At 50.7% G+C, this 24,444-nt stretch overlaps 1 protein-coding gene across 4 annotated transcripts in view; it reads left to right on the plus strand.

Annotated features, from left to right (window-relative positions):
• The window catches only part of CPO (carboxypeptidase O), a 507,705-nt gene that overhangs the window by 373,394 nt on the left and 109,867 nt on the right, over positions 1-24,444 (plus strand). For 3 of the 4 annotated variants that reach the window (XM_073646349.1, XM_073646350.1, XM_073646351.1), the window contains one exon: positions 14,131-14,206. The exons of the other annotated variant lie outside the window; for it this stretch is intronic. In XM_073646349.1, the coding sequence (XP_073502450.1) occupies positions 14,131-14,206 (76 nt within the window). The remainder of the gene's footprint in view (positions 1-14,130; positions 14,207-24,444) is intronic. 4 annotated transcript variants of the gene reach the window in all.

A 24,444-nucleotide genomic window follows, 5' to 3' on the forward strand; every position in this document is an offset into this window, starting at 1 on the left:
GCTTTCAACCGTGACATATGCATTCACCGGGAAATGTCATTTTAACATTTTACAACCTTATCTGGACATGTGGTGTGTGAGACATGATCAGACACATCCTGTTTCATTCATGAAGGAGGGACTCTGAAAGTCACAAAGCCTATTTTTATAGGGCCATTAGGCGGCCTTTACTATTCTTAAAAGGCCAGCAGTCGGGCCTAATTAGTCTTAGAGAGCCATCAGCCGGCTATGCTTTGTTGTTCCCATTACTAAAGAGTGGGTCTCCTATACTGTTATTGCGTATGCAGTGAGTGACAGGGATTCCCAAAATTTGGACGCACCCCAATGCCCCTTTGAAGAAACTTAGAGTAGGGCCTCCTGAAAATAATGTTCCCATTATTAGGAAGTGGGTCTCCCATACTGTTTGCCTATGCAGTGAATGCAAGGGCTGCCAAAAATTGGGAGCCACTCCTGTGCCCCTTGGAAGAGATGTAGAGGGCCTCATGAAAAAATGTTCCCATTATTAGGAAGTGGGTCTCCCATAGTGTTGGCCTATGCAGTGAATGCAAGGGCTGCCAAAAATTGGGAGGCATTCCAATGCCCCTTGGAAGAGACATAGAGGTCGGAGAGCCTCATGAAAAAATGTTCCCATTATTAGGAAGTGGGTCTCCCATAGTGTTGGCCTATGCGGTGAATGCAAGGACTGCCAAAAATTGGGAGGCACTCCAATGCACCTTGGAAAAGACGTGGAGGAGGGCCTCATAAAAAATGTTCCCATTAGAAAGGAGTGGGTCTCCCATACTTGTAATGCCCATGCACTAAGTGTATGGGCTGACAAACATTTACCCCTGGGGGTATATATGAACATACTGTATAAACACCCTTTAAAAAATGATGTGGGTGTTGCATCATGGACCACGATCACCCTGTTGATATGATGGTGGAGGATGAGGATGAAGAGAAGGAGGAGGATAAGAGCAAATAGCCAAAATCAGGAAGCGTATACCCATGTGTGGGTGTGAAGAGGTGCATGGGAATACACCTTCCAAAAAAAGACACTGGATTTGAGTTTATGTTACGCTGCTATCATTCGGTGGTGTTGAGAAGTCTGGCCCAATCCAGCCCTTGTTCTTTTTTATAAGAGTCAGCCTGTCAGCATTTTCAATTGAGAGGCGGATGCGCTTTTCAGATATAATTCCAGAAGCGGCACTAAAAACCCGCTATAATAAAACGCTAGCGGCAGGGCAGGCCATGACATCCAAGGCGTAGAGAGCCAGTTCATTCCACGTGTCCAGCTTGGATACCTAATAATTATAAGGCACAGAGGAATCACGGAGGACGTTGGTACGGTCGGCAAGGTACTCCCTCAGCATCTTCCCAAACTTTGCACTCCTTGTTAGAGTACCCCACGCCTCAGGGCCTGTGCGGTGGGAGGGGCTGAGAAAACCCTCCCAGAACTTTGATAGTGTTCCCCTGCCTCTGCTGGATTGGAGTTGTGTCTCTCTCGCCTATACTCCATGGTTGTCCAACGAACTGTGACCTTTGCCACCAGCGTTTTCAGATGGGATTTTTTTTAATAGTTCCGCAACAAGGGCCTTCTGGTACTGCCCCATTTTTGTAGATCTGTACACCTCAGGAATAAGAGATAGAAAGTTCTCTTTGTAGCGTGGGTCTAGAAGTGTCACCAACCAGTAATGACTGTCACTCAAAATTTTGAGAACGCAAGGGTCACGGGAAAGGCAGTGTAACATAAACTCAGCCATGCGTGCCAGACTGCTAACAGGCAACACTTCCGTGTCCTCACCAAGAGGACGACTGACCAAGCTCTCCTCCTACTCCTCCCTGTCCTCAGGCCATCCACGCTGACAGACGGTATGACAGTTGTGCAGGTAGTACTATCTATAGCGCATGAAACTAGCTCCTGTTCTTCCTTCTTCTCCTCCTCCTCTTCGTCATTGTCACCCAATCCATGTTGGGATAAGATGAGGCTGGGCTGTGTGTAATCACCCTGTATGGTTCCTTGCTCCATCTCATCGTGCTCCACTTGCAATACATCCTCTTTGATTGTGAGCAGAGAGCATTTCAGAAGATAGAGAAGCAGGATAGTGACGCTACTTATGGTGTCATCGCCGCTCACCATCTTTGTCGAGTCCTCAAAGTCACAAATGGCCCCCAGCCGCCTCTATTTCTCCTGGTGTGCTGTCCCCACATTACACAAGCACGTGTCCCACATTAGCTGTGCCCTCAACAATGCAGTTACTGGGAAAGTCCACCTAACCATGAATACGTGGACAAGTGCTTTGGGGCAGGGATGGTACATCTCGCTGACGGCACACTGGGTTAACATAGTGGAAGCTGTGCTGAAGCTAATATGCTTAGGTGACAAACCGCACAATGCTGAAGAGTTGTGGACAACTCTGAAAGAGCAGGCGGATCTGTGGCTGACACTGCTGAACCTACAGCCAGGTACGGTCGTGTGTGACAATGGCCGGAACCTGGTGGTGGCTCTGAGGCGAGGTGAGCTCACACATGTACCATGCCTGGCCCATGTGCTTAACCTCGTGGTTCAGCGGTTTCTCAAAACCGGAGCTGCCGGATCTGCTTGTTAAAGGATGCCGCCTGTGTGCCATTTTAGAAAGTCAGCTACAGCTTCCACCACCCTTGCCATGTCTCAGCAACGTTTGCAGCGTCCGGCTCTCCGACTGGTGTGTGATGTCCCCACGCGTTGGAACTCTGCACTGCAGATGTTGGGAAGGATTTGTGAGCAGAAGAGGGCAGTTGTTGACTACCAGCATCAACAAGGCCGTCGGTATTCAGTTCAGATTCCACACATAAGACCTCAGGAGTGGACATTGATGTCAAACATATGTATCATCCTCAAAAACTTTGATGACTCCACCAAGATAGTGAGTGGCGATGACGCCATAATTAGCAACACCATCCCGCTTCTCTGTCTTCTGAAACGCTCTCTGCTCACAATCAAAGAGGATGCATTGCAGGCGGATCACGATGAGATGGAGCAAGGAACCATACAGGGTGATTACACACAGCCCAGCCTCATCTCATCCCAACATGGATTGGGTGACAATGAGGAAGAGGAGGAGGAAGAACAGGAGCTAGTTTCATGTGCTATAGACGGTAATACCTGCACACCTGTCATACCGTCTGTTCAGCGTGGATGGTCTGAGGACAGGGAGGAGGAGGAGGAGGAGAGCATGGTCAGTTGTCCTCTTGGTGAGGACACGGATGTCTTGCCTGTTACCAGTCTGGCACGCATGGCTGAGTTTATGTTACGCTGCCTTTCCTGTGACCCTCACGTTCTCAAAATTTTGGGTGACAGTCATTACTGGTTGGTGACACTTCTAGACCCATGCTACAAAGAGAACTTTTTATCTCTTATTCCTGAAGCGGACAGGTCTACAAAAATGGGGCAGTACCAGAAGTCCCTTGATACGAAACTATTAAATGTAACAGGTCTGGGAGGCGGAACCTCTGAGCAACTATACAAGGGGGCGATCCTTGTAAGGAAGCGGGTGGTGACCAGGGAAGACGGGCAGGTAGTCACAGCAGGTGACCGGGACAGTCTCTGAGTAAACGGGCAGGAGGTCACGGCAAGTGACCGGGACAGTCTCTGGGTAAACAGGCAGGAGGTCACAGCAAGTGACCGGGGCAGTCTCTGGGTAAACGGGCAGGAGGTCACAGCAAGTGACCGGGGCAGTCTCTGGGTATAGGGTTGGTACGACCTGTGACGGCTGAGCCTCCAGGTAGGCTAGCAGGCGGATGGCAGGTGTGTGCTCCCAGGTGAGCAGGCGAGAGTCTCTGGATAAGCAGGTGGTCACAGCATGTGACGGTGGAGCCTCCAGGTAGGCTAACAGGCGGATGGCAGGTGTGTGCTCCCAGGTGAGCAGGCGAGAGTCTCTGGATAAGCAGGTGGTCACAGCATGTGACGGCGAAGCCTCCAGGCAGGCTAACTGGCAGGTAGCAGTTGAGCGCTCCCAGGTGAGCAGGCAAGAGTCTCTGGACTGGCAGATGGTCACAGCACGTGACGGCGGAGCCTCCAGGTAGGCTAACAGACAGGTAGCAGGTGAGCGCTCCCAGGTGAGCGGGCAAGCTGGTCCATAGACAGACTGACAGGTGTCGGAAGGCAGACCGTCGGACCTCAGGCTAGCAAGCAGGAAAGCGGATGACAGGCAGGAATCAGGCAGCAAACTGGCAGGAAACTGGCAGGTAACTGGCAGGTAACAGGCAACGGGACCTGAGGGCTGAAGCAGAGTAGTGAACAGTGCAACAACATTGCTCGGGCACCTCCATTTTGGAGGAGGTGCCTTATATATGGTGAAGTCCTCCGGCCATTGGCCGGGGACTCCTTAGGACGGCGCGCGCGGTCCCTTTAAGAGGGGGGGGAGCGCGCGCGCGCCCTAAGCACCGTGGCCGGGAAGGAGCGCACGCTGCCAGCAGAGCGGGAGGAGGACGCCGGGCTCGGAGCGGAGAGGTGAGGGGAACAGCGTCCCTGCCTAGCAGGAGGCAGGGACGCCGACGCTACAGTACCCCCCCCTTTAGGCCCCCCCTTTTTTAGGCCAGACAGAAATTTAGCAAGGATGAGAGGGGCATGGATGTTCTCCTGGGGCTCCCACGTTCTCTCCTCAGGACCAAACCCCTTCCAATCTACTAGAAAAAAGGTCTTTCCTCTTACCCTTATTGTGGCCAGAATGTTCTCTACCTCAAACTCGTCTTCAGCAGAAACCGGAGCAGGAGGCATACCTGTAGACTTGGAAAAAGAGTTAAGTACCACGGGTTTGAGGAGAGATACATGGAAGGAGTTAGGGATCCGTAGATTGGCCGGGAGTTTCAATTTATAGGCCACTGGGTTGATCTGACTGATAACCTCCAGAGGACCGATGAACCGAGGCCCTAACTTATAGGAAGGAATCTTGAGCCGGACATACTTGGACGAGAGCCAGACTTTATCCCCAGGACGGAATTGTGGAGGATCCAGACGTTTTTTGTCAGCGTGTCTTTTCATCCGCTCGGACGACTGAAGGAGTGCGGATCGGGTACTCTCCCAAATGGAGGAAAATTTGTTAACGAGAGATTCCGCAGCCGGATTATCCACCGAGGTGGAGATGGGAAATGGGATCCGAGGATGCTGACCGAAGACTACAAAAAACGGGGATTTGGAGGAAGATTCGCTCTCGTGGTTATTGTACGAGAATTCAGCCCATGGCAGGAGATCCACCCAGTCAGAATGGTGGGCATTAACGAAGTGCCGGAGGTAACTGGTCAGGTTCTGATTGATCCGCTCCACTTGACCATTAGACTGGGGGTGGTAAGCGGAGGAGAAGTCCAGGGTGACGTCTAGCAGTTTACAAGTGGCTCTCCAGAAGCGTGAGGTGAACTGTACCCCACGATCCGACACGATGTGGAGGGGCAAGCCATGAAGACGAAAGATGTGGCGTATAAAATCTTTAGCCAGCTCGGGTGCAAACGGGAGGCCTGGCAGGGGAACGAAATGAGCCATCTTGGAAAAGCGGTCAGCGACCACCCAAATGACCGTACAACCAGCAGAGACGGGGAGATCAGTTATGAAGTCCATAGCTATATGCTGCCAGGGGGCAGCAGGTACAGGAAGCGGAAGGAGGCGACCGGCTGGCAGATGTCTCGGAACCTTGTTGCGGGCGCAGGACACACAGGCAGAAACAAAGTCAATTACGTCCTTGTGCAGGGTAGGCCACCAGTAGTGCCGGGTAATAAGCTGGAGGGTCTTTTTCTGACCGGCGTGGCCAGCTAGTTTAGACGAGTGACCCCAGTGTAGGATCTTCTCCCGATCAGGTACTGATACGAACGTCTTGCCGGGAGGGAGACGATTTAGACTCACGGGAGCCACCTGCATTACTCTGGCGGGATCGATGATGTGTTTAGGTTCCTCCTCGAGATCAGACACCAGAAAGGATCGGGACAAGGCGTCCGCCTTGATGTTTTTGTCAGCCGGGCGAAAATGAAGAACAAAATCAAAGCGAGCAAAAAACAAGGACCACCAGGCTTGGCGCGGGTTAAGTCTCTGGGCATGCTGGAGGTAAGCCAAGTTCTTGTGGTCAGTGTAAATTATTACCGGGTGAAGAGCCCCTTCGAGCAGGTAACGCCACTCCTCCAATGCCAGCTTGATGGCCAATAACTCTCGATCTCCTATGGAATAGTTGCGCTCCGAAGGGGAGAAGAGTTTGGAGAAGAAGCCACAAGTTACCATTCTCCCGGAAGACGATCTTTGGGTAAGTACCGCTCCTGCTCCAGAGGAGGAGGCGTCAACTTCCAGGAAGAACTGCTTGTTGCCATCTGGGCGATGCAGCACCGGGGCGGAAGAGAAGGCCTGTTTTAAGGAAAGAAAGGCCTCCTCTGCTTCGGGCGGCCACTCTTTGGGATTAGTGCCCTTACGGGTGAGCGCAGAAATTGGGGCAGTCCGGGAAGAGAAGTGCGGTATGAAGAGGCGGTAGTAGTTGACGAAGCCCAGGAATCGCTGAATGGCCTTCAACCCCTCCGGTCGAGGCCACTTCTCGATGGCAGACAGTTTCTCAGGATCCATTCGTAGGCCGGTCTGAGAAATTATGTAGCCCAAAAACGGAAGCGAGGTCTGCTCAAAAAGGCACTTCTCATATTTAGCGAAGAGGTGGTTCTGCCTGAGCCTGAGCAGGACCTGACGAACATCCCTCCGGTGAGTCTGGAGATCCGGAGAGAAGACCAAGATGTCGTCCAGGTACACCACCACGCAGGAGTAGAGAAGGTCCCGGAAGATGTCATTGACCAACTCTTGAAAGACGGCGGGAGCGTTACAGAGACCGAAGGGCATTACCAGATATTCATAGTGGCCGTCCCGGGTGTTGAATGCCGTCTTCCATTCATCCCCCTGACGGATACGGACCAGGTTGTACGCCCCACGAAGGTCCAGTTTGGTGAAGATTCTAGCCCCCCTCAGACGATCAAATAATTCCAGAATGAGCGGAAGGGGGTACTTATTCTTCACCGTGATCTGGTTTAGGCCTCTATAGTCTATGCAGGGACGGAGAGAACCGTCCTTCTTTTTAACGAAGAAGAAGCCTGCTCCCGCCGGGGAGGTAGATTTCCGGATAAATCCCCGGGCCAGGTTCTCCTCAATATATTCGGACATAGACCGGGTCTCAGCAGCGGACAATGGGTAAATACGCCCACAGGGAGGAGTAGTACCGGGTAACAGGTCGATAGGGCAGTCGTATGGTCTATGAGGAGGTAAAGTCTCTGCCTCTTTTTTATCGAAGACATCCGCATAAGACCAATAGGGAACCGGAAGACCGGGCAGATTGGCTGGGGTAGGAGTAGGACGGGCAGGATGAACGGGAACTAGACAAGTCTTATGGCAGTCCTGTCCCCAGCGAAGGACCTCTCCGGTCTGCCAGTCAAGCACGGGTGCATGTCTCTGGAGCCAAGGCAGGCCAAGCAATAGTGCGTGAGAGAGTCCAGGCAGAACATGAAAGGAGATGCTCTCGGAATGTAGCATTCCCACCTGTAGAGTCAGAGATTCGGTGATGAGTTGGATGGGATGTGGTAAGAGGCCCCCATCCACGGCGGCGACAGATATAGGTACGGCCAGAGGTTTGGTGGGAATGTGGTATTTCTCTACCAGGGACTGTGAAATAAGATTCCCGGCTGCTCCAGAGTCAAGTTGGGCTAGTTCGAAATAACGGTTCTCCCCGCAGACGATTGAGACTGACAACAGTAGAGATGGAGAGGATTTATTCTTGTCTAGGACGACCACTCTGAGCTCCCCTCGGCACGGCGTAAGTCTTGACGGGTTTTGACCATCTTGGTCTGGTCGACCTGCATAGGCTCAGGAGAGTGTGCCTGGGGAGAAACGGAGGGAATAACGGGTTTCTGGAAGATGGGAGCTAGACGTGGAAACCTTCTCTCACGAGAGACCTCTTTGGCGCGCTCCTGGAACCGTAGGTCAATCCGGGTGGCAAGAGTTATTAAGTCGTCGAGAGTGGTAGGAATGTCCCGACCGGCAAGTTCATCTTTAATACGGCCGGACAGACCCTCCCAGAAGACAGACACAAGAGCGTCGTTATCCCAGGCCAGCTCCGAGGCAAGGGTACGGAACCGTATGGCATATTGGCCCACGGTGAGATCTCCCTGACGGAGGCGTAGCAGAGACGATGCGGATGAGGTCTTCCGTCCGGGTTCATCGAAGACTTTCCGGAAAGCCGTGAGAAAGGCTGAGAAGTCGGACACCAGAGGGTCTCCTCTCTCCCATAGAGGATTCAGCCAAGCCAGAGCCTCCCCCGTGAGGTGGGACATGATAAAGGCCACTTTGGACCGGTCGGAGATAAACTGGTGGGACAAGAGTTCGAAGTGCAGGGTGCACTGGTTTATGAAGCCCCGAGCTTGAGCGGGATCGCCTCCGTAGCGAGGAGGTGCGGAAAGTCGGGGTCCAGGACAGGATACCATGGTATTGGTGGGCAGCGGCGCTGCCGGGTTGCGAGTCAAGACACTAGCGGTGGTTGCTGGTGGAGCAGTCAGAGTGTCCAGGCGAGAGTTGACATTCCGCAGGTGACCCAGGATGGACTCCTGTTGGGACCTCTGACGGGACAGTTCATGACATAGGTCCGAGAGCGAGGGAGCTTGGGTACCACCGGGTTCCATGGCCCGAGCAAACTGTAACGGGTCTGGGAGGCGGAACCTCTGAGCAACTATACAAGGGGGCGATCCTTGTAAGGAAGCGGGTGGTGACCAGGGAAGACGGGCAGGTAGTCACAGCAGGTGACCGGGACAGTCTCTGGGTAAACGGGCAGGAGGTCACGGCAAGTGACCGGGACAGTCTCTGGGTAAACGGGCAGGAGGTCACAGCAAGTGACCGGGGCAGTCTCTGGGTAAACGGGCAGGAGGTCACAGCAAGTGACCGGGGCAGTCTCTGGGTATAGGGTTGGTACGACCTGTGACGGCTGAGCCTCCAGGTAGGCTAGCAGGCGGATGGCAGGTGTGTGCTCCCAGGTGAGCAGGCGAGAGTCTCTGGATAAGCAGGTGGTCACAGCATGTGACGGCGGAGCCTCCAGGTAGGCTAACAGGCAGATGCAGATGAGTGCTCCCAGGTGAGCAGGCGAGAGTCTCTGGATAAGCAGGTGGTCACAGCATGTGACGGCGGAGCCTCCAGGCAGGCTAACTGGCAGGTAGCAGATGAGCGCTCCCAGGTGAGCAGGCAAGAGTCTCTGGACTGGCAGATGGTCACAGCACGTGACGGCGGAGCCTCCAGGTAGGCTAACAGACAGGTAGCAGGTGAGCGCTCCCAGGTGAGCGGGCAAGCTGGTCCATAGACAGACTGACAGGTGTCGGAAGGCAGACCGTCGGACCTCAGACTAGCAAGCAGGAAAGCGGATGACAGGCAGGAATCAGGCAGCAAACTGGCAGGAAACTGGCAGGTAACTGGCAGGTAACAGGCAACGGGACCTGAGGGCTGAAGCAGAGTAGTGAACAGTGCAACAACATTGCTCGGGCACCTCCATTTTGGAGGAGGTGCCTTATATATGGTGAAGTCCTCCGGCCATTGGCCGGGGACTCCTTAGGACGGCGCGCGCGGTCCCTTTAAGAGGGGGGGAGCGCGCGCGCGCCCTAAGCACCGTGGCCGGGAAGGAGCGCACGCTGCCAGCAGATCAGGAGGAGGACGCCGGGCTCGGAGCGGAGAGGTGAGGGGAACAGCGTCCCTGCCTAGCAGGAGGCAGGGACGCCGACGCTACATTAAAAAAATTCCCATCTGAAAATGCTGGCGACAGAAGTCACAGTTTGTTGGACAACCAAGGAGTACAGGCAAGAGAGACACAACTCCAATCCAGCAGAGGCAGGGGAACACTGTCAAAGTTCAGGGAGAGTTTTCTCAGCCCCTCCCATCGCATAGGCCCTGAGGCGTGGGGTACTCTCACAAGGAGGGCAAAGTTTGGGAAGATGCTGAGGGAGTACCTTGCCGACCTTACCAACGTCCTCCGTGCCTTATAATTATTGGGTATCCAAGCTGTGCACGTGGAATGAACTGGCTCTCTACACCTTGGAGGTCCTGGCCTGCCCTGCCGCTTGCATTTTATCAGAGCAGGTTTTTAGTGCCGCTGGTGGAATTATAACTGATAAGCGCATCCGCCTGTCAACTGAAAATGCTGACAGGCTGACTCTTATAAAAATGAACAAGGGCTGGATTGGGCCAGACTTCTCAACACCACCAAATGATAGCAGCAGAACATAAACTAAAATCCAGTTTCTTTTTTTGGAAGATGTATTCCCATGCACCTTTTCACACCCACACATGAGTATACGCTTCCTGATTTTGACTATTTGCTCTTGTCTTCCTTCTCCTCATCCTCATCCTCCACCACCATATCACCAGGGTGATCGTGATCCGTGATGCAACACCCACATAATTTTTTTAAAAGGTGTTTATGATGCCAATAAAAAAATAATAATTATGCAGTATGTTCATGTGTACCCCCCAGGGGTAAAAGTTTGTCAGCCCATACACTTAGTGCATGGGCATTACAAGTACAGGAGACCCACTCCTTTCTAATGGGAACATTTTTTTATGAGGCCCTCCTCCACGTCTTTTCCATGGGGCATTGGAGTGCCTCCCAACTTTTGGCAGCCCTTGCATTCACTGCATAGCCCAACACTATGGGAGACCCACTTCCTAATAATGGAAACATTTTACATGAGGCCCTCTACAACTCTTCCAAGGGGCATTGGAGTGCCTCCCAATTTTTGGCAGCCCTTGCATTCACTGCATAGGCCAACACTATGGGAGACCCACTTCCTAATAATGGGAACATTGTTTCATGAGGCCCTCTGACCTCCACGTCTCTTCCAAGGGGCATTGGAGTGCCTCCAAATTTTTGGCAACCCTTGCATTCACTGCATAGGCAAACACAATGGGAGACCCACTTCCTAATAATGGGAACATTGTTTTCAGGAGACCCTCTGACCTCCACGTCTCTTCTAAGGGGCATTGGAGTGTCTCCAAATTTTTGGCAACCCTTGCATTCACTGCATAGGCAAACACAATGGGAGACCCACTTCCTAATAATGGGAGCATTGTTTTCAGGAGGCCCTCTAACCTCCACGTCTCTTCCAAGGGGCATTGGAGTGCCTCCAAATTTTTTGCAACCCTAGCATTCACTGCATAGGCAAACACAATGGGAGACCCACTTCCTAATAATGGGAACATTGTTTTCAGGAGGCCCTCTGACCTCCACGTCTCTTCCAAAGGACATTGTAGTGCCTCCAAATTTTTGGTAACCCTTGCATTTACTGCATAGGCAAACACAATGGGAGACCCACTTGCTAATAATGGGACCGTTGTTTTCAGGAGGCCCTCTGACATCCACGTCTCTTCCAAGGGGCATTGGAGTGCCTCCAAATTTTTGGCAACCCTTGCATTCACTGCATAGGCAAACACAATGGGAGACCCACTTCCTAATAATGGGAACATTGTTTTCAGGAGACCCTCTGACCTCCACGTCTCTTCTAAGGGGCATTGGAGTGTCTCCAAATTTTTGGCAACCCTTGCATTCACTGCATAGGCAAACACAATGGGAGACCCACTTCCTAATAATGGGAGCATTGTTTTCAGGAGGCCCTCTGACCTCCACGTCTCTTCCAAGGGGCATTGGAGTGCCTCCAAATTTTTGGCAACCCTAGCATTCACTGCATAGGCAAACACAATGGGAGACCCACTTCCTAATAATGGGAACATTGTTTTCAGGAGGCCCTCTGACCTCCACGTCTCTTCCAAAGGACATTGTAGTGCCTCCAAATTTTTGGCAACCCTTGCATTCACTGCATAGGCAAACACAATGGGAGACTCACTTCCTAATAATGGGAACATTTTTTTTCCGGAGGCCCTCCTCTCCGTCTCTTCCAAGGAGCATTGGAGTAGGTCCTAATTTTGGGCAGCCCTGCCACTCACTGCATACGCAATAACAGTAAAGGAGACCCACTCTTTAGTAATGGGAACAACAAAGCATAGCCGGTTGATGACTCTCTAAGAATAGTGAGGGCCGACTGCTGGCCCTTTAAGAATAGTAAAGGCCGCCTAATGGCCCTATAAAAATAGGCTTTGTGACTTTCAGAGTCCCTCCTTCATAAATGAAACAGGATGTGTCTGATCATGTCTCACACACCACATGTCCAGATAAGGTTGTAAAATGTTAAAATGACATTTCCCTGTGATTGCATTTGTCACGGTTGAAAGCAATGCAAAAGTGCAAAAATGCATCAAAAACGCTACGTGTGAACATAGCCCAAGGTGTAGAGGAGTATTTTTTTTTTTTGGTTATTTATTTTGCCTCATATACAAGTCATTACCCTGAAAAGGATGTTCCTTAACATATTTCCCAGGAAAATTCATTTTGGTTTCGTTTTTGTATGTTTTATTGTGAGTCCGTAAAAGTGGCGGAATACCTCTGACAACATTGTTCACAGCAGTGACCTGGGAGTAAGAAATGCTTCCAGGGGTCTTCCCTATGCTGTTCCCATGTTACTTGAGCACTGTTCCCATCGATTTGGACAATTTTTAGGCCTCTGCAGATCGCCGTGGGGAGCCGCCTGAAAAACGCTCGAGTTTCTCATACACTTATATTGGGCTCGTTGCTCGGGTCGAGCACCCGAGTATTCCAATGTGTTCGACCCGAGCAACGAGCACCCGAGCATTTTAGTGTTCGCCCATCACTAATGCCGTGCTATTTTGAGGCCTAGTCACAGATTTTCAATGATGTTCAGATCAGGGGACTGTGAGGGCCATTTTTAAAGCTTCATCTTGCGCCTTTTGAGATAGTCTGTTATGGATTTTGACGTGTGTTTAGAATCATTATCCATTTGTAGAAGCCATTCTCCTTTCAACTTCAGCTTTTTTACACATGGTGTTATGTTTGCATCAAAAATTGTTGAAATTTCATTGAATCCATACTTCCCTCTACCCGTTAAGTGTTCCCTGTGCCACTGGCTGGAACATAACCCCAAAGCAAGATTGATCCACCCCCATACTTAATGGTTGGCGAGAAGTTTTTTTCCTGAAATTGTGTGTCCTTTTTTTTCCATACATACCATTGATCATTGTGGCCAAAGCATTCTATTTTAACCTCATCGATACACAGGACTTGTTTCCAAATTGCATCAGGCTTGTTTAGATGTTCTTTTGCATACTTCTGATGCTGAATTTCATGGTGAGGATGCAGGAGAGGTTTTCTTTTGATGACTCTTCCATGTAGGCCATATTTGTGTAGAATAATGTACCACAACTCGAGAAACTGCTAAATCTTTCTGAAGGTGTTTTGCAGTCAAGCAGTGGTTCTGATTTGCCTCTTTAGTAATCCCACGAGGAGCTAACACTGAAATTTTACTTGGTCTTTAAGACCTTATCTTTACCTTCACTGTTCCTGTTAACTGCCATTTCTTAATTACATTTCGAACTGAGGAAAAGGCAACTTGAAAACGCTTTGCTATCTTCTTATTGCCTTCTCCTTCTTTGTGGGCCTCCACCATTTTCATTTTCAGAGTGCTAGTGATGTGACAGGCAGCAAATTCTGAAATTTATGTTTTAATTTTGCATGTATTTTTATATGAGAGAACTGTATACAGAAAATCTATGCCCTTTAGTGCAGTAAGAAGTTATATTGAAATCATTCCGCCTACAAATGCTATAAAATCTCTAATTTGGAGAAACCATGTAACCATGTATTCTCGCTGGAATATGCCTCAGATTTAGCGCTAAACTTTAGTGCTGTATTAAGCACATTAATTGTTCCCTCAGAGGGTTAACTACGCCTCTCGTTTTGAAAATAAAAATCGATTCTAGCAGAGATTACCATGCCTGAGAATTGAAGATGTAAGAGAGATAAAAAGGAATCCTGCAGAAATTTTCAAGGTCGTTACAGTTATTAAATGAGGAAGGCATGAATGTATTCATAAAGGATTCATTATCGTCAGCTTTGACTGGGGAGGAGCTGCTACATATTTCTTATTTAGGCGCTAGCTTAAAACCGGCATCGTTAAAACACTTTCATGTTACAACACTTTTCCATGTGAACTGTGATTGCCCACATGGAGATGAATATATTTTCTATGTGCCAACCATCATTCTTCCTTTTTGTCTAGGGACCAGGTTTTACAAATCATCCCAGAGCATAAGGACCAAGTTGAATGCTTGCAGCGTGCATGCAGGACCTTTCAGGTTGGTATAAAAGCCAGCTATATTCAGGGAGAAAACAGATATATAAATATTGTGACAAATATTGTTGTGGAGTTTTATTTTACTGTTATTAATGAAATGATAAAATCGCAGCAAATACGGTAATTCTCTAGTGAACCCAGCCTTATACCTTCACATAATGTAATGGTCTTTCGGAATTTGTTTTACTCATCCTCTACTTACCCCTGAAATATATTGTATTTAACATCGTATATGTCACTGTAATCATACAATCTAGAGAGGAACAAATATATCTGAGTGGAATTTAATTCTACTCGAACATTACAAAAATCCAAAATGAGGATTTTTTGTAATTCCACTCTTCGCGGTTTCAGCAAAATGGTGATTACGGGCCACCATTTTTCTGAGCCATAAAGGGCCATCAAAAGGTTAACAAATACTTATACCCACATTACCACTAACCCCTCTGGATCCTCGCCGTCACCCATCCTGTTCTCATCGCATCTTCTTATCACTGCTGTGAGTGCTGAAATCACAGGACCTCTCAAGTTAGGCCGGGACTTCCAGCCCTGACGAGGGAAGATTCTGTGCATGGGGAGACCCTAGAGTTTTATTCCATGTGTTGGAATATGAACAGTTGTATTTCTGTTTACTACTTTTACATAATAATTGCATGTTTAGGTTAAAAAGTGACCACAACATACCACCATTTTCTTTTTTACTTTTAATGTTGTGACACATTTTTTCTAGAACCATTTTGGGGTATAAATAAATTATATTTTATTTATTTTTTGGGGGGGACGGAGGGGATGTGGGAGTTGTTTTTTGTGTTTTTAAGTTATTTTTTTTTCTTCGCTCACCATGTAGTTTAAATATTGTATTTATGCTTTAATTTCTTCACTGTGAAAACTTTCTTTAAAATAAATGTCATTACTTATTACACTTTTTTTTGGAAGTGGTGATACCAATATACATGGTGGTACAAATGCACATCCCGATGGTGGTACCATCTAATGGAGGTACAGATGTACTCCCAAAAGCGTACTAGTGTATGTATAAAAAACGGATCAATCTTGCCCAATTGTTCATATTGGTATCACATTCATGTAGGCGTCCTACAGCGGATCAGGATACTATTCTATCCCTGTTGCACACCTGTACTGCCTTGTACTCACTCTCAAAGGCCTCACATTGAATACTGCCCTGATAAATGAAAATAATATAGGGTGCTTAGTTAACATAATTTTGTTAAAAAAATGTAAAAGCCATGCAACCACATAACGGTGCCCCTATTCAGAATGGTCCTAACCTCCAATATTTATTTATTTTATTTATTTATTTTACTCACTTATATAGCGCCATTAATTCTACAACGCTTTACAGACATTATGGGCACTGTCCCCATTGGGGCTAACAATATAGGCTCCCTAACAGTATGTGTGGCGCCCCTGAGGGTTCAGTCGCCACACGGGTACTGCACCTCACCCAGAGGTGTGATGTCTCCTCTCAGGTAAGGAGGGAGTGATGCCCGAAACCCCAACACCTGCATCCAACACTACACTGCTCCAGGTCAGCTGGAAGGGCAAGACGCAATGTATGTTCCTCCTGAGCCCTGACCCTGGCTGGAGTGGGGGGAACCCAGAGGTAGGGGGGACCAGTAGTGGGTGTGGGTGAAGGAAGTAGTTTAGTGGAGCACTTTGGTAGGAGATATAAATAGGGTAGCCATCTTAGGGTGGTAGATACAGACAGAGACGACAGTTCAGAAGAACAGTCTCGGAGCAGAGTCTCATTAGGAGCTCTGCTCCACAACTAGGGCCTAGTGTTAGAGGCCCAGGAGGGGAGCAGGGAGTAGGCTCCATTCTGTGAAGGGATCCTAGGGGGTACGGCGAGTGCGGGACGGCACCCGTACGCCCCGAATCTGTCAGAAGACAGATCGTAGGCCGCAAGAAGGGGACCGGCCCCTGGCCCAGACGTGTACTTCAAGTCCCGGCTGAAAAAAAACGGAGGCTTCTGGCTTATATAGCCAGTTGCCGAAGCCGCATTCTAATCCCCGTGAAGGTCAAGCAGGTCTGTGAACTCCGACGGACAGGAGGGACTTCAGAGCACACGAGCGAGACTGAGAGTGGGCTGCGCAGGGCAGGAGGGAGAAAGACCCAGCATGAAGTCGGTCTAGCTAGGAACACGAGAAAGTGGGGTTCTCTCAGGTACTCCTAATCTGCCTGAGGAAGAACTGATCCCCTAATACTATCCCCTTTTTGCACTGACTGCCCTGGGTCATGGACCGGGCCAGCCACCGTGATATCCCCCAGACCGGCATCCATAGGCCCGGCTGCCGAGTACCCCACGGCCCTGGGGGCGCGTCATATGTCTTTGGAGTGTGGGAGGAAACCGGAGTACCCGGAGGAAACCCACGCAAATACGGGGAGAACATACAAACTCCTTGCAGATGTTGTCCTTGGTGGGATTTGAACCCAGGATCCCAGTGCTGCAAGGCTACAGTGCTAACCAGTAACCACTGAGCCACATTTTAAAACCTTACCATTTTTCAACTGACATTCATGTGGTTCCCCATGGCTGTGTGTCCACTAGCCGGGTCTCAGTCCCTCTCAGCTCTTCTCCACATGCATGTCACCTGAAAAATGGTAAGGTTTTAGTATTAGAGGTTAAGACCGTGCCGAATAGGGTCACCGTGATGCAGTGGGATTCCTTTTACATTTTTTTCATCAAAATTATGTTAACTAAGCACCCTATATTACTTTCATGCACTATTTCTGTTTATCTATTTACTGCAGGGTATTTGATTATTATGATTTTATCTTGGGCTTTATCTGTTTAGTGACCAGTGTGAACATGCGCTTACACGCTGCATGCACACCAACTTATATTTCAGTTCATTTCTTTAGGTTTTTTTGTTTCAGTTTGTTTGCACCTAGTGCATATAAAGGTGTGGCGTGCCTTGTTTGAGCTGGACATTACATTCATGTGGTTCCCCATGGCTGCATGTCCACTAGCTGGGTTCAGTCCTTCTTATACCTTATCCACATGCACGTCACTTGACAAATTGTAATTTTTTAATATTAGAGGTTAGGACCATCAGGGATAGGGTCACTGTGATGTGGTGGGATGGCTGTTAATTTTTTTGATCAAAATTATGTTAACTAAGCACCCTATGTTATTTTCGTACACTATTGCTGTTCATTTATTTATTTACTGCAGAATATTTGCTTATTATGTTTTTATCTTGGGTTTTGTCTGTTTAGTGGCCAGTGTGAACATGCGCTTACACGCTGCATGCACACCAACTTCTATTCCAGTTCATCTCTTTAGGTTTTTTTTGTTTTCACCCTGATAAATGCAGTACCTAAACAGGTACAAAATAGAGCAATTTGTATATAAGGGCATATACACCCTTATATGTTATGCAAATTGCTCTCTTTTGTCCCTGTTTCCTTCCCCAATGGTTTTATCTTCATCTCCTCAGGGAATTTCTGCAAGATGGGACTATCCTTTGGTTATGGTCTGGGGAATTACTATCCCTAATGTTCCCACAGTTTTATGGTTGCATAATACTCCTAAGTGATAGCGATCTTTAGGTTCTCTTTAGTCTGGAGATTAAACTGCTTGGATGCGATAAGGTTTTTTAGAGTGTCCTACTACTGTGTGGAAATTTGGAACTCTTTTTAAGGTTTACTGCATAGTAGAGATGAGCGGATCGATTCACGGGACTCTCGTTCAGTATTCAGGTAAGTGGCACCTGGCTGCTACATTGGAGGCCAGCGAATCTCTCATCTTTCAGCGTCCCTGGCATGGCAATTGATTTGTTAGGGCTAGCACGACATCATCTGTGCGACATTACACATATATGGCACCAGCCCTGGCTAATCAAAAGTCATGCCGAGGACACCAGAAGGTAAGAAGTTCGTAGACCTCTTGTCTAGCGGCCAGGTGCCACTGGCCTGGATGCTGATCCTAAGTCCCTTGTTTCACTCTGCTCATCTCTACCATATAAAAAACAAGTCTAACTACAAAATGTCTCTGTATAGCCATAGCCCAGGTTAGGCTGCATTCACAAGCTGCGGTGGTTATATGTCATTTTTTACATTTTAAAAATGCCAAAAAGGAAAATGGGCCAATGTAAAAATTTGGGCACCCTGCATGGTTAGTATCTAGTAGCACCCCCTTTTGCAAGCATCACAGCTTGTAAACGCTTTTTGTAGCTAGTGTGGTAAGACGACTCACTCAGCTACTTTCAGAAAAACCGGAAAACGGTTTCCTCTGCAGGCTTATTGTAATGGCATAAAGCACTGCAGGTTCAGCAAAATAAACACAGCCTTTCTGGCATAACGGCAAACAAAAGATAAACAATAGCACAGTCCATATGTGTGTGGGGTTCGCCCGCACACGTTATAGCACACGCTTCAGCTCCTCCTGAGCTGAAACTTTCCAGTCTGGAGTCTTGCCTCTCCAGACACACAACCACAGAAAAAAAATTAGTGACTGAGCATTTAACCTTGCACAGCCACACCTTGAGGTGGAGTTAGGGTGAATGACTTCCCTCCCATCTCCATGTCATCCACACAAAACCACTCCCTTTGGGTGATTTAACCCCCCTAACATATAGTGACGCGCCCCCTGGGACATATTCCTTTTTGAGGGGAATACCCGGCACCGGATCAGATGGGGGGTTTGTAGTCTCCGAGCGGCTGTGACCCGGTCCCGTGCCCAGGGCGTCAAGCTCAGTGTGATGTGGCAGTTCTACAGATGTTACTAAAGTTCTTTTGTGTCGACTACGCCACCCGTTGTGATGCGGTCACTGTGGCCGCCGCTGCAGCAGGGTCCGCTGAGGCTGATGGTGGGTGCGCAGCTTGGTGAGATAACCCCCAACGGGAGGGGTATAGCCTCAGAGGGGACAGGCGCAGAGGATGGGGGTTGTGGTGGTGTAGTGCAGACGGCAGTGAAGACAGAGTCGGGTTGTGCAGTTAAGGGTGTTTACTTACTGCAGATGTTGTACTGGTCACTCCAGCTGCTAGTGACCACCCGAGCCGTGCTGCGTCCACCAGGTCCTGGATCCAGCCAACCCCCAAACAAGTCCGGAGCGTGGCCCTGAGCTCTCCCTCTGTCCTTTCTTCAGCCGTCCCCACCAGTGATCCACCTAGGTCCAGCTCCCTCGGGCCTTCTGTTGGGACACCCTTGGCCCTGGGTTCCCTGACCCTTCATGTGGTGTGCCTTCGGGGTGAATGTGGTGGGTGACCGTGACAGACACTGCCCACGGTCTCCGGTCTCTGGCTGGGGATTGTTTTTACCCCCACCAGCTTGGGTTCCGGTACCCTGATGCTGACTCCTCACCCGGTGCTCTGATTTGGGTTCTTGGGTCCCTTCTCTTCTGTGCTCTGGGTCTTTCTCTTTTCTCCTCTCTCACTCTGGGTCTTGGTCTTTCTTCTCTCCTCTCCTAACTTGTTTTCTGCAGCTGATCCTCTCTGCATCTGACTCTCTGCGTCTGACCCTGATTCTAGTTGGTGCCCACCTTATATACACCCTCTATGTGTGAGCTCAGGTGACCAGCACCCAATGAGCTCCTATCTTTACCCAGGCTGCTCCCCCTATCTGCCCCTACACTACATGGGATGTACCACCCCCCTCCCACTCCAGCCAGGAACAGACTCGGTCGTACCTGCACATTTCTAAGTGGGAGTACCGTCGGCCTGTTCCTCGGAAATGGGATGTATGTAGTGCATGCAGCCTACCGAGCTCAGTTCCACTCTCCATCCTTACCCGGGAGTGGAATATCACACCTCTGGGTTGAGGTGCAATACCCCTGTAGCAGCCGAATCCTCAGGGTGCTACATTCCCCCCTGGTAAATCACAGCACGTCCTCGGGCTGTAAAGACAAAAACACCAAAACATACAAAAATTTTTTTTTTCATATAAACATAATAAAACATATAAAACATTATATATATAAAACTTTTCATATAAACATTCTCGTAGTCGTTTCTTGTTTCAGGTTCCTCCTCCGGACACTGTGCACCGTGTGTCCGGGAAAAGTGCGACAGTCTCTTAGAAAATCTGGTTTTCTATAAAACCGGTAGGGGGCGCTTTAGGACGCGCAACTATTTACAGGGGAAATTGGCCGCTCTCAGTCCTCGGCCAGGTAGAGGGAAGGGAATGGCTGCTCACAGTCCTCAGCCTGTAGGATGAAGGGGTTAACGGGTAAACAGTTCACTGGTCCCAACGGGGACTATTTTAGCAGCAACGGTTCACTGTGCCCCTACAGGCAACTATATACAGTCTCTACCCCCGTCCTCAACGACGGCTCCCTCCTGCTTTTTCTTGGCGATACGGTGTTGCTTCAGACCCGTCCGGGTCCTCTGGCTCCTCCTCCCCGTACCGCAACTCCTCCTCCGTCAAGCGGTGTACGTGGAGGGCGTAAGGTCCTTTGGCACACTTGTGCCGGGTGAAAGTGACCTCGTCTCCTACGTAGAGGTCACGGCCTTTGTGACCTTCCGGCAGGTGGGACTCGACGTCTCTGCGGGTCACAAAAACGTCACCGCGGTTGTTACGGTCCCGAATAAAGCCCCACCCATGCTGCGGGTTGAACTTTATCACCGTCCCGATGGTGCGGGGACAGTGCGCTGCACAGGGGTTCCTCCTAGTCCGGCTCTTCTGCTCCGCGCTCCGGATTTGGGCCTGTTGTTCTCTGACCCGCCTCTCCTCCCGTTCTCGGGCAAACTCTGCTAGCTGCTGACGACAGCACTCAGTACGCTCAGCGGCGACTGCCCGAGTTTCTCCGGTGAACCCCATCAAATCTTCTCCCGTGGGGTCCCACTCGAATTGGGCTTCTTCTAAAGGAGGCGAGACCCGAGTCACGGGCTTCGGAGCCGGGATCAGGGGCTCACACAAGGGCCCTAGTCTTTGTTGCCGCTCCAGCTCATGGTATCCTTCGGGCCAGATGAAGGGCCGCCCGTCCGGCCATGTGAGCTGGCTGAACAAGTCCTCCCCCAGGTGTGGCACCCTTGGTTTTACGGGCGCGGGCGCGGTGGTGGTGGCGCCCGGGTTGCCCAGGCCTTGCGGCCAGGCCTGGGGCACCTGGAAGGTGAAGGGCACCGTTAGGACGGCGGCACCCTGGGCTACCTGGCCTTGCGGCCAGGCCGGAGGCTCCGCGGAGGTAGGGGGCGCTGTTGGTGATGCGGCGCCCGGGGGTACTAGGCCTTGCGACCAGGCTGGTGGTATTTCCTGCTTTGTCACGCTCCGGGTCGAGGCGCGTGACGTCACAGGGGTCGCTGCGGCGGCTTCCGGTCGGGGCCTAGTCCATAGCGGTGGCATGGCGGCTACGGGCACAGCAGGGGGACTTTCGGGCTCTGCGACGGGGAGCTGGGGCAGGTGGGCGGTTTCACGGCTTGGGGTATAGGCGTCCCCTTTACCTGCCTCCATGTGTTCGGCTCTCTTCTCGGCGCCGTCTCCGGCCTTGGGTCCTCCCGCGCCATCCTCAGAGGCGGTCTGCTTCCTCTTCCAGGGTAGCGTGCTCCGTTGACTGGTCTCTGCTTGCTGGGTCATCTCCCGGCTCCACTCCGCCAGTATCTCACGCTGTACCCGGGCCATCCTCCATGCGAGGCCCTCCAGGGCAGTCTGTGCACACTCCCGGTCTCGGGGGAGCTGCGCTAAGATCTCCGCTAGACCTAGCGGGGTTGTGGACTCTAGCAGGCTCCTGACCATCGGGTCGGTGCTGCTCTGCTCTTCTTCCGGCAGGCTCCTGGCCAGCGGGCCGGTGCTGCTCTGCCCTCCTTCCTCGGTCTCTAGCAGACTCCTGGCCAGCGGGCCGGTGCTGTTCTGCTTTCTCTCCATCTCCGGGTAAGCTCCTCCGCTACTCCTCGTTAGACCTCTTGCCTCCGGGTGCGCTCGCTCCAGACTGCTCCAAGCGACACCCATCTTTTCTCTTCTCTTTCGTCTCCTCCCACTTAGAGGGCGGTCCCGGGGCAACTCGGTGACTGTCAGCTCCAGGGGTAGTTCTTTCACGCTGACAGACACCTCCAGCATCACAGTCTCTGTTGGTGGGGGCGGTTTCCACTTTTGGCGCCATTTTCTGTCCTGGCCCACGATGGGAGGTGGCCTCTTGCCCTCCTTTGGCACGCCCATAATGGCGTCCGCTGCTCTTCCAAGGCGGGAAATCTGCGGTTTTGGCGGGAAGCGTCGCCCAGTGGCGGGAAACTCTGCAGATGGCGGGAACAAGTTGGAAATGGCGGACAATCGGCGGGAAACGACTGGTGATGGAGTCCGATGGCGTGGACCCTCCGGAACCGGCGGGAGACTTCTTTCTGAGGTAAACTTGCACTTTTCTTCAGGCACGCAGTACCCGGTTGTTGCGGGCACGTAATCCTGCCGACTACGCCAAAGTTGACGCGCCCCCTGGGACATATTCCTTTTTGAGGGGAATACCCGGCACCGGATCAGATGGGGGGTTTGTAGTCTCCGAGCGGCTGTGACCCGGTCCCGTGCCCAGGGCGTCAAGCTCAGTGTGATGTGGCAGTTCTACAGATGTTACTAAAGTTCTTTTGTGTCGACTACGCCACCCGTTGTGATGCGGTCACTGTGGCCGCCGCTGCAGCAGGGTCCGCTGAGGCTGATGGTGGGTGCGCAGCTTGGTGAGATAACCCCCAACGGGAGGGGTATAGCCTCAGAGGGGACAGGCGCAGAGGATGGGGGTTGTGGTGGTGTAGTGCAGACGGCAGTGAAGACAGAGTCGGGTTGTGCAGTTAAGGGTGTTTACTTACTGCAGATGTTGTACTGGTCACTCCAGCTGCTAGTGACCACCCGAGCCGTGCTGCGTCCACCAGGTCCTGGATCCAGCCAACCCCCAAACAAGTCCGGAGCGTGGCCCTGAGCTCTCCCTCTGTCCTTTCTTCAGCCGTCCCCACCAGTGATCCACCTAGGTCCAGCTCCCTCGGGCCTTCTGTTGGGACACCCTTGGCCCTGGGTTCCCTGACCCTTCATGTGGTGTGCCTTCGGGGTGAATGTGGTGGGTGACCGTGACAGACACTGCCCACGGTCTCCGGTCTCTGGCTGGGGATTGTTTTTACCCCCACCAGCTTGGGTTCCGGTACCCTGATGCTGACTCCTCACCCGGTGCTCTGATTTGGGTTCTTGGGTCCCTTCTCTTCTGTGCTCTGGGTCTTTCTCTTTTCTCCTCTCTCACTCTGGGTCTTGGTCTTTCTTCTCTCCTCTCCTAACTTGTTTTCTGCAGCTGATCCTCTCTGCATCTGACTCTCTGCGTCTGACCCTGATTCTAGTTGGTGCCCACCTTATATACACCCTCTATGTGTGAGCTCAGGTGACCAGCACCCAATGAGCTCCTATCTTTACCCAGGCTGCTCCCCCTATCTGCCCCTACACTACATGGGATGTACCACCCCCCTCCCACTCCAGCCAGGAACAGACTCGGTCGTACCTGCACATTTCTAAGTGGGAGTACCGTCGGCCTGTTCCTCGGAAATGGGATGTATGTAGTGCATGCAGCCTACCGAGCTCAGTTCCACTCTCCATCCTTACCCGGGAGTGGAATATCACACCTCTGGGTTGAGGTGCAATACCCCTGTAGCAGCCGAATCCTCAGGGTGCTACAATAGCATGCTGGAGGAAAGTTGTAGGTTCAGTTCGCCAAGGCTAGCAGCCGTGGCGAAACATACCTCCCCTCACATATAACACCAGTGACTCTGTCACACCAGCCAAAAATCTTTCAATTCTTGTTTGAGGGATTTTCATCCATTCTTCCTTGGAAAATTCTTGCAGTTCTGTGAGATTTTCAATGATGTTCAGATCAGGGGACCGTGAGGGCCATTGTAAAACCTTCAGCTTGCGCCTGTTGAGGTAGTCGACTGTGGATTTTGACGTGTCTTTAGGATCATTATCCATTTGTTGTAGCCATCCTTTTTTCAACTTAAGCTTTTTTACAGATGCTGTTATGTTTGCATCAAGAATTTGTTGAAATTTAATTGAATCCATTCTTCCCTCTACCCATGAAATGTTCCCTGTGATATTGGCTGCAACACAACCCAAAGCATGATTGATCCACCCCCACACTTAATAGTTGTCAAGATGTTATTTTCCTGAAATTCTGTGCCCTTTTTTCTCCACACATACTGTACCTTTGATCATTGTAGCCAAAGAGTTCCATTTTGACCTCATTGGTCCACAGGACTTGTTTCCAAAATACTTCAGGCTTGTTTAGATTTTGTTTTGCATACTTCTGATGCTGAATTTCATGG

The sequence above is a fragment of the Phyllobates terribilis genome, unplaced genomic scaffold (assembly GCF_046119375.1).
Source record: "Phyllobates terribilis strain yellow unplaced genomic scaffold, ASM4611937v1 Scaffold_9__5_contigs__length_417890890, whole genome shotgun sequence".
NCBI classification, from domain to species: Eukaryota; Metazoa; Chordata; class Amphibia; order Anura; family Dendrobatidae; genus Phyllobates; species Phyllobates terribilis.